The sequence below is a fragment of the Chiloscyllium plagiosum genome, chromosome 28 (assembly GCF_004010195.1).
Source record: "Chiloscyllium plagiosum isolate BGI_BamShark_2017 chromosome 28, ASM401019v2, whole genome shotgun sequence".
Taxonomy (NCBI): domain Eukaryota; kingdom Metazoa; phylum Chordata; class Chondrichthyes; order Orectolobiformes; family Hemiscylliidae; genus Chiloscyllium; species Chiloscyllium plagiosum.
The window spans coordinates 6,342,051-6,354,440 of NC_057737.1; the positions used below are offsets into that span (position 1 = coordinate 6,342,051).

General features: G+C 42.2%; 1 protein-coding gene across 1 annotated transcript in view; it reads right to left on the reverse strand.

The window, feature by feature from the left end:
* LOC122564209 (inactive serine/threonine-protein kinase TEX14-like) overlaps positions 1-12,390 on the reverse strand; it is a 155,070-nt gene that overhangs the window by 42,587 nt on the left and 100,093 nt on the right. Inside the window, exons 16-18 of the mRNA XM_043718905.1 lie at positions 8,880-8,920; positions 7,526-7,822; positions 6,937-7,049 (exon numbers count right to left, since the gene is read on the reverse strand). Of these exons, the coding sequence (XP_043574840.1) occupies positions 6,937-7,049; positions 7,526-7,822; positions 8,880-8,920 (451 nt within the window). The remainder of the gene's footprint in view (positions 1-6,936; positions 7,050-7,525; positions 7,823-8,879; positions 8,921-12,390) is intronic.

The following is a 12,390-nucleotide window of genomic DNA, read 5'->3' on the forward strand; positions in this document are numbered from 1 at the left end:
TTGGAGCCACTCTCATGCCACCCAGAATCATCCTCATAGTCCGGGAACCCCGCACCATCCAGTTCTACCTTCTACCCAAAATTCACAACCTGAATGCCCTGGTCAACCCATCATCTCAGCCTGCTTCTGCCCCACTGAACCTAACTCTGAGAAAGTCTATAGCCTTAAAACTTGTCTTTTGACTAAAACGTAATGCTGAATTATAGAACACATTTACTGCATTAGAAAATAGATAGGCAGGAAGGCTCAGAAAAAGGAGGGGACTCAAGGAATGCGGAAGATTGGGACATCTGGGCTCATCAAGTGATAACAGGATGCTGTAAAGCAATTAAGAATATTTGCCTTAGCATCGGTGAATCTGTGTGAACAGGACACCAAATGATAACACTCACAGCCGTTCCCTTGTGAAATTAATGACAGTGTTTGATTCTGACCCTGAAATGAAACTCGGTACTATGAAAAGTTTTGTAATTAACGGTCAGATACTGTTAATTATAATGGATTCTTATTACCCCTTGCCAACGGGGCAGACACAGAGAGAAAAAAACTTTGCTGTTACAAAACCCTGACTTGAGAGTTCAAAAGGACACTAGAGAGAGAGAGAGACCATTTTAGTGCTGAGGCTGTTGGAGCCAGTAGAAAATTAACTCTTGGTGCTTATCTGCTATGGATTGAATTTAATTGCATTTTGGGACTTTATGATGATATTGAGTAGCCATTACCAATTATTAAATACAAACACTGTAAAAGGTAATATTGATGAAGCTTTAACCTACTTGCTGTTCTTGCAGACCACTCTACAGACCTTAGAAAACTGCCCCACTTGTCAATTCTAGCTAATCAGATTTTATGTCTTATTTGAATTTGAATCACAACTCTGAAAAGAAAGCATGTTAATTCAAAGACTAATGAGTCAGTTTAAATGCAACCTGACGGTAACATCTCAGCTTCAGGTACAGAATGATTCAGTGCTTAAAAAGCAGGAAATTATTCTAAGCCTAACATTGAAGAGATTCTATTACAATGTGTCAGGAAGCTATTTTATGGTCAAAAGTTTGCCCTCCTTGCTAAGAAGCCATTTTGTAAAATAATTGTATCCAAGTCGAGGGAGAAAGCACGAATGTGGTCGACCCCTTCGGGATCTGGACCAGTAAGCGGCAGGTCAGGGTAACCCTGAGGGTCGATGACAACGGGAACATCCTCCACCCCCCCTCGAGCTTCGCAATTGGAGGGAGCAGAGGCTACCTGACATATGCAGGGCAGCCAAAAGTGTGCCAAACCTGCGGGAAGTTGGGACAAAGAGCTGCAACCTGTGCAGAGAGGCGGGCCACATGTAAAAGACCTGCCCCAACACGTTGGGGGGGGGGGCACTTATGCACAGATGGCCGGAGGTGGCAATGTGAGCCAGGGACCCCCAAAGATCAGCAAGATCCACCCAGACAGCAGGGAAACGGAGTCTGGTGGCACCCAGAAAGAAGAACAACCTGGAGCAGAGGAGGTGGCAGCCAGCGGAGAGACACAGCAGCTGATCCTAGCTCTAGCTGGGCAGATGGAAGCAATGGAGGAGGAGGTAATCGAGAAGGCAGAGGAGTGGATACCTGTTAAAAACAGGAAAAGAAAATCCTGCCAGGCACCCAAAGCAAAGAGGGAAACGACAGCTGCACGAGGGAGGTACGGCCAGCTCCTCGGATGGTGAAGACGGGCGCAAGGAGGGTCATCACCAGAAGAAGAGACAGAGCGCTGTAGGTGAAGAGGAGGGCATTTCCTCCCAACCAGGAAACAACAGACCTCCCGAAGTCCACCCTCCACCCAGTGAGAACCAGGGGTTACCCACTGCCCTACAGCTACAGGTAACTGAGAGACGTGATCCTCTGACAGTCCCACTGTCAGACACAGAACTGGACAGTGCGGACCCTTGCCTTGGCTCAATGACACCAGAGCGCGTAAATGACCCCAGTGAGGAGCTGGACAGCTACCTCAGCCCAGCGAGGGTCCAGCAGTTCGTGCTCACCCTGGGGATGCAGACAGCTACCCCAAAGTCAGGACAGTCAAATGGACAATGGTAGCCCCATAAACTGGAGGTTAAAGAGGGTTCCTTTGCTATCATGTAACAGGGGGCCCACTCAGTAGTTGGGTTCCGCTGAAGCCTCAGCTAAATACTAAGAGACTGGATGATTAATAAACAGAACTGCAAATATGATAACTGTAAATTCGATTAACTCAATCTGTTCTCTGTAATTTTAAGACATGCAATGTATATATATATATATATATATATATGAATGGCATGACCAATTGTACAGGTACCAAATATTTATTTCTATGAATAAAGTATATTTTGAAATAAAAAAAATTGTATCAGACATGTGAGAAGGGTTCTGTCTGTGAGGTCCTTTATGCATGCCCGGACTCTCTCCCGCACCGCACGCTGTCCTCGAAGCGGCTGCGGGGAGGACGAGACTGTCACACACCTCCTTCTGGAATGTGCCTATGCAGAAGAAGTCTGGAGAGGAATGCAGTGGTGTTTGTCGAGATTTGTCCCGAGCAAGCCATGACGTCGGACTCCGTGCTCTCCGGTCTGTTCCCGGGGACGCATACCGAGACGAACATCAATTGTGCCTGGAGGATCATAAACTCGGTGAAGGACGCTCTCTGGGCGGTCCGAAACCTGTTGATCTTCCAGCTGAAGGAGTTAACCCCGACTGAGTGTTGCAGACTGGCACATTCCAAGGTCCAGGACCACGTGCTGAGGGACGCGCTGAAACTTGGGGCAACTACCGCCAAGGCATGTTGGGGAAAGACCACCGTGTAATATCTGCCTGCCTAAGAAGAATAGGGGACCCACCCAGTCATTTGGGTTCCACTGACACCTCAGCAGAAGAGCTGGATAGTAAATGTACAGACTTGTATACAGGAAAAATAAATTTTGATGTCTGCATGTAAAGCAATGTAATGTGTGCACAAGAATGGCATGACCATCCAAATAATTTTATGAATAAAGTATATTTTTGAAATAAAAAAACAGTATCAGACGTGTGAGCTGTGCAAGGTTACCTTATGAACTTGCCAATTAGCTCAGACTGGTACCTATTTATGAGAGGAGTTTATCTCGTTAGCAGGCGCCTAACTCGGCTGGGTATGTGTTTCCCACCTGATGAATGGCTTAGGATCTGTAGGAGTGATTAGTCAAGCTTACACAGACCTGTCAATTAACTTTTCTTCCTTACGAGTTATTGTCTTTCACTGTTATCTGTCTAATAAGAACATGTAATGTTTTGGTAAACTTTTGTATAAAGGAAGCCACTTTGTATCAGGACATCAAAGTAGCCTGCTGGGTCACTTGAAGAGCTGGTACCCTACTCTCCTAAGTTATTAGAACCTAGTTAGTTTCGCTTATAGGTATCAGTGTTACGTTGTAACAGTGATGCTACTGGTAAACAAAGGGGATAACTAAAATTAAACTAATCTGTCTGTAAGGGGATCTTTTATTTCAGACTTCCAAAGAGTACGATCTCCAGGACGAACCTAAGGAGAGGCTTTACAGGTCTGAGTCCACAAGGGATTTCCCTGGGCCATCTCAAATCTCTCCTTTAACAACTCTGCATACCTTGACACCATCATGTCTTCCCTGGTCCAGGATTGCCCACACACATTCGACACGACCCACACCCTCCACCTCTTCCATGACTTTTGGTCCCCTGCCCCAACACCTCATCTTCACCATGGACATCCAGCCCCTATACACATCCATTCGACATGACGACGGCCTCCAAGCCCTAAAATCTTACTCTCCCGCCGACACAACCAGTACCCTTGCACTAATACACTCATTTGATTGAATGAACTAGTCCTCACCCTCAACAATTTCTCCCACTTCCTCCAGACCAAAGGGGTAGCCATGGACACCCACATGGGCCCCTCTTCATCGGATACATGGAACAGTCCATCCTTCGCAGCTACACCCGCACCGTTCCCCACCTTTTCCTCCGCTACATCGATAACTGTATCAGTGCTACCTTGTGTCCCCACGAGGAGGTTGAACAGTTTATCAACTTCACAAACACATTCCACTCTGACCTCAAGTTCACCTGGACCATCTTGGACACCTCCCTCCCGTTCCTGGACTACACCTCCACTTCCGGCAACCGACTCAACACAGACATCCACTTTAAACCTACCAACTCCCACAGCTACCTGAACTACACCTCCTCCCACCCTGCCTCCTGTAAAAACGCAATCCCTTATTCCCAAATCCTCTGCCTCCGCCACATCTACTCCCAGCAGGACCAATTCCACCAGAGAACATCCCAGATGGCCTCCTTCTTCAAAGACTGCAATTTACCCTCCCACGTGTTCAACGATGCCCTCCAAAGCATCTCCTCCACTTCCTGCACCTCAGGCCTTGAACCCTACCCCTCCAATTGCAACAAAGACAGAACCCCCCCACAGCCCGGTCCTCACCTTCCACCACATCAATCTCCGAATACTCGCATCATCCTCTGCCATTTCCGCCACCTACAAACAGACCCCATGACCGGAGATATATTTCACTCCTCACCCCTATATGCATTCCCTAGAGACTATTCCCTCTGCGACTCCCTTGTTCCATCCAAACCTCCCACCAACCCACTCTCCACTCCTGGCACCTTCCTCTACCACTGCAAGAAGTACAAAACCTGCTCACACACTTCCCCCATCACCTCCTTCCAAGGCCTCAAAGGATCCTTCCACATCCAGCAGAGGTTTACCTGTACTTCCACACATGTCATCTACTGTATTCGTTGCTCCCAATGTGGTCTGCTCTACACTGGGGAGACAAGACATGTGTAACGTTTCAGAGAACACCTCTGGGACACACGCACTAAACAATTCCACCGCCCTATGGTCGAACACTTTTACTCCCCCTCCCACTCCGTCAAAGACATGCAAGTCCTGAGCCTCCTCACCACCAAACTCTAGTCACCCGACACCTGGAGAAAGAATGCCTCATCTTCCGCCTTGGGACCCTCCAATCACATGGGATCAATGTGGAATTCACCAGTTTCCTCATTCCCCTCACCCACCTTTTCCCAGATCCTTGAACTCGGCACCACCCTCCTGAACGGTCCTCCTTGTCCATCTTCCTTCCCACCTATCCATTCCATCCTCCTCTCTGACCTATCGCCTTCACTCCCATCTTCTTCTACCTATCGTATTCCCAGCTACTTTTCCGCCTCCCATTTATCTCTCAGCCCCCTTGGGCAACCCCTTCATTCCTGATGAAGAGCTTATGCTTGAGATATCGAATCTTCTGCTCCTCAGATGCTGCCTGACCTGCTGTGCTTTCCCAGCACCACACTTTCTGACTCTATTCTCCAGCATCTGCAGTCCTCACTTTCTCCTAGTCACTGTATCAAATGCTTTTTTGAAGTCCATGTACACCACAGCAGTAGCCTTGCCCTCATCAACGCTCTCTGATATCTCTTCAAGAAACTCCAATACTACTTCAGCACTAACAACAGGCATCCAAACATTAACACTTGTGAAATGAATTTTGTTATACAGCCTGACACTGAGGCTTTCAAATATATTTTGAAATGGAATGTTACAATCTATTCAACATGTGTCTACATTTTATAAACAGATATAAGGCAAATCTTCTTTGATTCTGTTCATTGCTATTGATTGTTTTATCAAAGCAATAACATTTGTACATGTTCTTCAGGTATAAATTACTGATGGAAATATCTGTGTCTTTAAGGCCAGGAATGCTAGAGCTGTTCAATAGATTCTGGGGTAGGGTAACCGCAAAAGCTGCAGACATTATCAATACATATTTTGGAGAAATCCATTCAAAACCAGGTAATAATAATGTTCATTATGGCTGTGATTACAGTTTCAGCCAAAATGAGTGCTAGGAATAAAATTGGTGAATTGGATTTACTATGATTTGCTACTCATGCCAAGAATAAAAATCAGTATCACTCAGATTAGTTAGGGTAAACAATATATAACTCAATACGCAATACTACTGCTCTAGAAAGTGTCCAATAGACAAAAGGTGATCATCTAGAAAGTGCTTTATTTCCCAAAAATATACCTCCAATAGGTAACTAGCACATTACTAGGTAACAGAAAATGCTGGAAATACTCAACAGTTAATGTAGGGAGAAAAGCAGAATAGCTTCTGGTTGATGGCATGTCATCAGAACTCCTGAATTTCAGCATCAACAGTACTTTGTTTATATGTCATTACTTGATCTGTCTGTTGGACTGTATCAATTATTTTTCTTTAAAGATTGTATTCCATAGCTGCAAATAAATATTTTACTGGTTTTAATTAGTACAGACATTGGTCAATGCTGAAGTCACCATCTTTGAAGAAAAAGTGATTAATTGATATGCATCTGATTTTAGTTCTGATGTTTTTTTGGCTACAAAAATATACTTTATTCATAAAAAAACTTTATCTACTTTCCTATGTTCCAAAACACTTAGTCATAGAGTCATAAAGATGTACAGCACGGAAACACAACCTTCGGTCCATCTCGCCCATACCAACCAGATATCCTAAATTAATCTAGTCTCATTTGCCAGCACTTGGCCCATATTCCAATAAACCCTTCCTATTTATATACCCATGCAGATAACCTTAAACTGGGCTATTGCCACAGAAGGCTGTTGAGGCCAGGTCATTGAGTACATGGAAGACTGTGTTCTTGATTATCAAGGGGATCAATGGTTATGGGTAGAAAGTGGGAGAATGGGATAGAGAAACTTATAAGCCATGTTTGAATGGCGAGCAGACTCAATGGGCTGAATGGCCAAATTTCTGCTCATGTGTCTTATGATCTTTTGGCTAGACTATAGAGCAGCCTTTCAATCAAAATGGATAAATCTCATTTACATAAATTGCTGTAAAATACTTTGATAAAAATATCCAGATATATAACACACCTTTTGAACTTTCTTTCGCATTCGTCTTGTGATGAATGTTTTGTTGAGGTTTGTTGTCTCCATTTCTTCCTCACTGCATCCTGATAACTGGCTATCAAAAGATTCATTCTGTCCTAAGACATGAAAGTACATTATCTCAAGTGAAAAGATGTCAATCTTTCCTCATTTCTGGCTGATTATTTTCTGCTTTTTTGTCCATCATATTATTTAAATATTTCTTCTCAATTTCAGCTTTCACCTCATTCATATTCAAAACAAAATCATTGTAGCCAATCACATCAAAACTCTTGTTGTAACATATCCCCAGTCATTCACTGAATAAATGTAAAATTTATAAGTGCTGGATTATATGCTGATTTGCATAGCACAAATGAGTGCCTAATATAATATAAACATTTGAGAATTTAGGGGAAATATATCACAAGCTTAGCCATCTCACTTTCCAACTGATCAAATTTCACCCACTACATAAATTTACAATCCGTAAACAAAACTGACAGTCTCCCTCAATGTGCAGTTTGCACCAAGGACAAAATAAAACTCATTTCTTTAAAAGGCACTAATGACAATTCATATTTAAACACTTCACCTGCAAAACTCTGGAAAATTTCCTCCACACCTGCACTGCTGTCACTCTCAATCAATGTGTCCTTGGAAGCGTTCTTGTGTGAGCTGTAACCCATTTGTTGGTGACCTAGCTCTAGTCCCTTTCTTTCCTTGTTACTGTTGTGATGTTGCCGATGTTCCCTGTATTGCCACGGTAGTTTTGCAAAATGGCGGAACAATTCCTCTTCACTTATGTGTGGGCTACTATTGTCCTCTGGCTCCCCTTGTGCAGCAGGCAGGCATCCAGAGGCCATCTTTTCAATCACGTCTGTAACTTCATCTATGAAAATAAAAATAGGCCATGAATTCTAAACATGAATTATAAAACAGACTACCATTCTTCCCCTACCATGTTGTAGCACTATGTGTGAGAATAAACATGTTTCCTAAAACCAAAATGCCACAGATGCTTAAAATCTGGAATATACATAAGATACTGGAACCCAGCAGGTGAGGCAGCCTCTATGGGGAGAGGAACAGAAGGAATGTTTTGAGTTGATTAACTTTTTTAAATTCAGATTTCCAGCGTCCTAAGAATTTTGCTTTTGAGCCAATTGTCCAATCACAATCAAAAGAAAATCTGCTTTTGAGTTTGCCCCACATTGGGTAAGATAAAAAAAGGAAGAATTGTATTTACATAATGGCTTTCAGTCTCAGGACACTCCAGAGCACTGGACAGCCAATGAAGTTCTTCTGAAGTGTAGTCAACAAATAACATAAAGAACCTGGCAGCCAAATTACACATAGGAAGCTCCCACAAATAAAAGCATGATAAACAATTTCTAATGATGTGGATTGGCCTGACACTGGATGTATCTCACCTGTTCTTGTTGGAAACAGTGCCATAAGATCTAACATCCACCTGATTTCTTATAACAGGACTAAATTAGGCCTAAGTCTGTTTCCTTACTTGTCCAATTGTTAGTCCCAGGCATTTGCTCCGATTTTAACTTTGATTTTTTTGGATAGTTTCGGTGTTGTGTTTTTCTCCTGCTGGTTAAAGGAGAAATCTCATGGTTTTTCTTCTGTCTCACTTTCACTCCTTCTGGTACAATGTTACAGCTGCACAAATTAAATGAAAATATATTTGCGCTTAGTAATGTACTAAAATGACAATTATATATAATTAAGAGGACTTGTGGTCCGGTACCTAATTCTGGACAAGAAACCCAAGATTCGAGCCTCACGCCAGGACTTGTTGGCCAGGGAAGGTGTATTGGTTTAGTAACCAAATAGATTGATTGTTAGCCTGTGAACCCTTCCAATTCACTGGCGAGGCGGACTCTCATTATCTGCCATTCTGCAAGAAGCAATGGGACACCACCATGGTACATTACCTGTAAGTGTGGAGTAAACCAATGGACGCTCATGGCCAAACCTGGGAAATGGAGATGGAAGAAAAGACAGACATATGGTTCACCAGATCGATCTCTCATATTTTAAGGAATAAAACATACATCCAATACTGACTACTTTACCAAGCAATGTGCTGTTCATTTGACTCAGTGGTAGCACTCTCACCTCTGAGTAAGAAGACCTATACTATCAAACTCCATTACAGTGATATTATCATATAATCTAGATTAAAACTTCAATTCGGTATCAAAACAGTGCTGCATTACTTGGAGAAGAGGTACCATCCATTAAATTCAATGTTAACATAGGCCCTGTCCAGTGTCCCAGGTGGATGTGAAGGTCCACTGGAACTATTATTGTTTGTGGGAATTTGGGGCTGGGCACAAACTGTCATGTTTCTTTACAATAATGCAACTCAAAAGTACTTAATTGGCTGTGAAGTGGTTTGGGATATCCTGTGACTATAGAAAGTTCCAATACAATAGTACGTTGAGTCTTAAAGCACTAAAAGACAAGCATAGAGATAGCATTCTATCATGTCTCACAACATTCAGAAACACTTTATACAGTGTACCACTATAGTCAATGTCATTCCATAGGAAATGTATCAGCCATTTTATACCTTTAAAGATCCAAAAATAACAGTGACAACTAAAACTGACATACAATGCTACTGATGTGGGAAAAATCTTGAACAGGTCAATGAGAGATTTTTTTTGTTGAATACCTCCAAAAGATTATCAAATGTAAAATCTGCATAGCTCTGGTGCATAATCCAAGTCAACTGGAGAGTGTATTAGAGAGGCAGTTCCAGAGGTCAGTATAGTCATGTGTAATTCTCCAGATTAATAATGGGAACAAGGAAAAGATGGAAATGTACATCAAGTATTTTGTGTCTTGACTTCACTGTAGAACGTACATAAAACATCCCAAGAATACTTAAAATTCAAGTGGCAAAAAGAAGAGAGTAGCTTCAATCACAGTCATCAATGAAAGGTACTGAGAAAACGATTAGAATTAAAGGCTGACAAATCCTCAAAACCTGATGGACTTCATCCTAGGGTCTTATAAAAGTGACCAAGATGGATGTGATCTACTAGAGATGGTAGGTTATGGTCTTCCAATATCCCCATGGACTCTGGAAAGATCCCAGTGAATATGAAAAATCACAAACACAACATCTCTATTCAAAAAAGGAGGGAGCCTGAAACAGGAAATCACTACAACATATTACTAAGAGTAATTAGAAAATCAAAATGTGATCGTGCAAAGCCAACACGATTTTGTGAAAGGGAAATAGTGCTTGACTAATTTTACAGTGCTTTTTGAGGCAGGATGGATTGTAAAGAACCTATAGATGGAGAATACTTAGATTTCTAAAGGCATTCAATAGGGTGTCATATAAAAGGTTACTTCACAATACGAGAGCTCATGGTGTAGGCAATAGCATGGATAGAAACTAGATTTACTAACAGAAAGCATAGAACTGGACATGAATAGATCATTTTCAGATGGACAAGCTGAGGAGGGTGGCCCTCCCCTCCAACCTATCACCATTACTCCCACCTCCATCTACCTATCACACACTCAGCTATCTCTCCCCATGCCCACCCCCCTCTCAATTATCTCTCCATCTCCTCAGCTCACAAACCTCATTCCTGATGAAGGACCCTTTCCCAAAACATTGTTTCTCCTGCTCCTCAGATGCTGTCTGACCTGCTGTGCTTTTCCAGCATCCCACTCACGACTCTGATCTCCAGCATCTGCAGTCCTCATTTTCTCCTATTCATAAACTATACTAATGACTTGGATAAAGGGATGAAATTATGTTTGCTAAATTTGCTAATGACACAAAGATAGGCAGAAAATTAAGTTGTCAAGACAGCAAACTGTTTACGAATTGATTTAAGTAGGTTTACTGAGCGGGCAAAGATTTGGCAGATAGAGTTTAATTTGGGGATGTGCACATTTACCTACTTTGATAATAGAATGGCAGTATACTTTTTAAATGGAAAGATATTGCAGTACCCAAGTACAAAGGATCTTAATGTTCTTATACATGAATCACAAGAACTGAGAATGCAGGGACAGAAGTGATTAGAAAGGCAAATGGGATGTTGGTGTTTATTGCAAAGGGAAATTGAATATACAAGTAGGAACATGTTGCTACGTCTGTTACAGGGCCTTAGACAGACTGGCAATGAAGTGCTGTGTACAGTTTTAGTCTCTTTACTTAAGAAAAGATATAATTGTGTTAGAAACTGTTCAGAGTTGATTCACTTAACTGATTCCTGAGAGGAAGGGGTTAGTTTATTTGGAAATGCTCAGCAGTTTTATGGTCTTAGGGCCTATATCCAACAGTGTTTAGAAGAATGAGAAGTGATCTTATTGAACATTTAAGATCCTGAGGGACTTGACAGGGTGCATAAGATGTTTCCCTTGTAAGAGAGATTCGAACTATCGGGAACACAGTTTAACAATGAGGGATCTCCTAATTAAGACAGAGATAAGGAGAATTTTTTTCTCTCTCAGAGGGATCATCAGTCTGTGGAATTATCTGCTCCATTGAGCAGTGCAGGTTGGATCACTGAATACTGTGTATTCAAGAAACATTTGGACAGATTTTCGATTGACAAGGGAATCAAAAGATATTAAAATAAAAATTAAGTAGAGTTTGGGCTACAAACAGCTATGATCTGCTGAAAGGCAAAGCGGGCCTATTTCTGTTCCTAAATCACCAGAAATCTGACATCCCCAAAACTGAGCAGGCTGAACTCAATTACTGGCTGTAAAGCACTTTGAAGCATCTGGTGGCCATGAAAAGTGCTAAAATACAAGCCTTTTTTTTAATTCTCCAAACCAAGGCACCAGTGAGTGAGGGCTGATGTCAGCTTTAAACATTGTGTTCAGTAGAATGTCATATCAGAAAACAAGTATTTCAGCCTTCTCTCATGATTGTCAGTTTGGATTTAAAACCTGCATTTATGGGAAATGTATGCCATTAAGTCTCTGGCTCAAAGAAAAACTTGAATTTATATAATTGCTTTCACAACAGCAAGACACACCAAGACATTTTACAGCAAATTAAGTGCTTTGTGGAGTATAGTCACTATTATAAAACTGGAAACCAAATAGCAAATTTAAATACACTAAGCTCTCACAAACAGCAATGATTGTCACAGAAACAGAAACAGAAGTGGCAGGAATGTTCAACATTCTAGATTAGAGTGGTGCTGGAAAAGCACAGCAGTTCGGGCAGCATCTGAGGAGCAGGAAAATCAATGTTTTGGGCAAAAGCCCCTCATCAGGAATAGAGGCAGAGTGCCTGCAGGGTGGAGAGATAAATGAAAGGAGGGTGGGGGTGGGGAGAAAGTAGCATAGAGTACAATAGGTGAATGGGGGTGGGGATGGAGATGATAGGTCAGGGAGGAGGGTGGGGGAAGATAGCAAAGAGTACAATGGGTGAATGGGGTGGGGATGAAGGTGATAGGT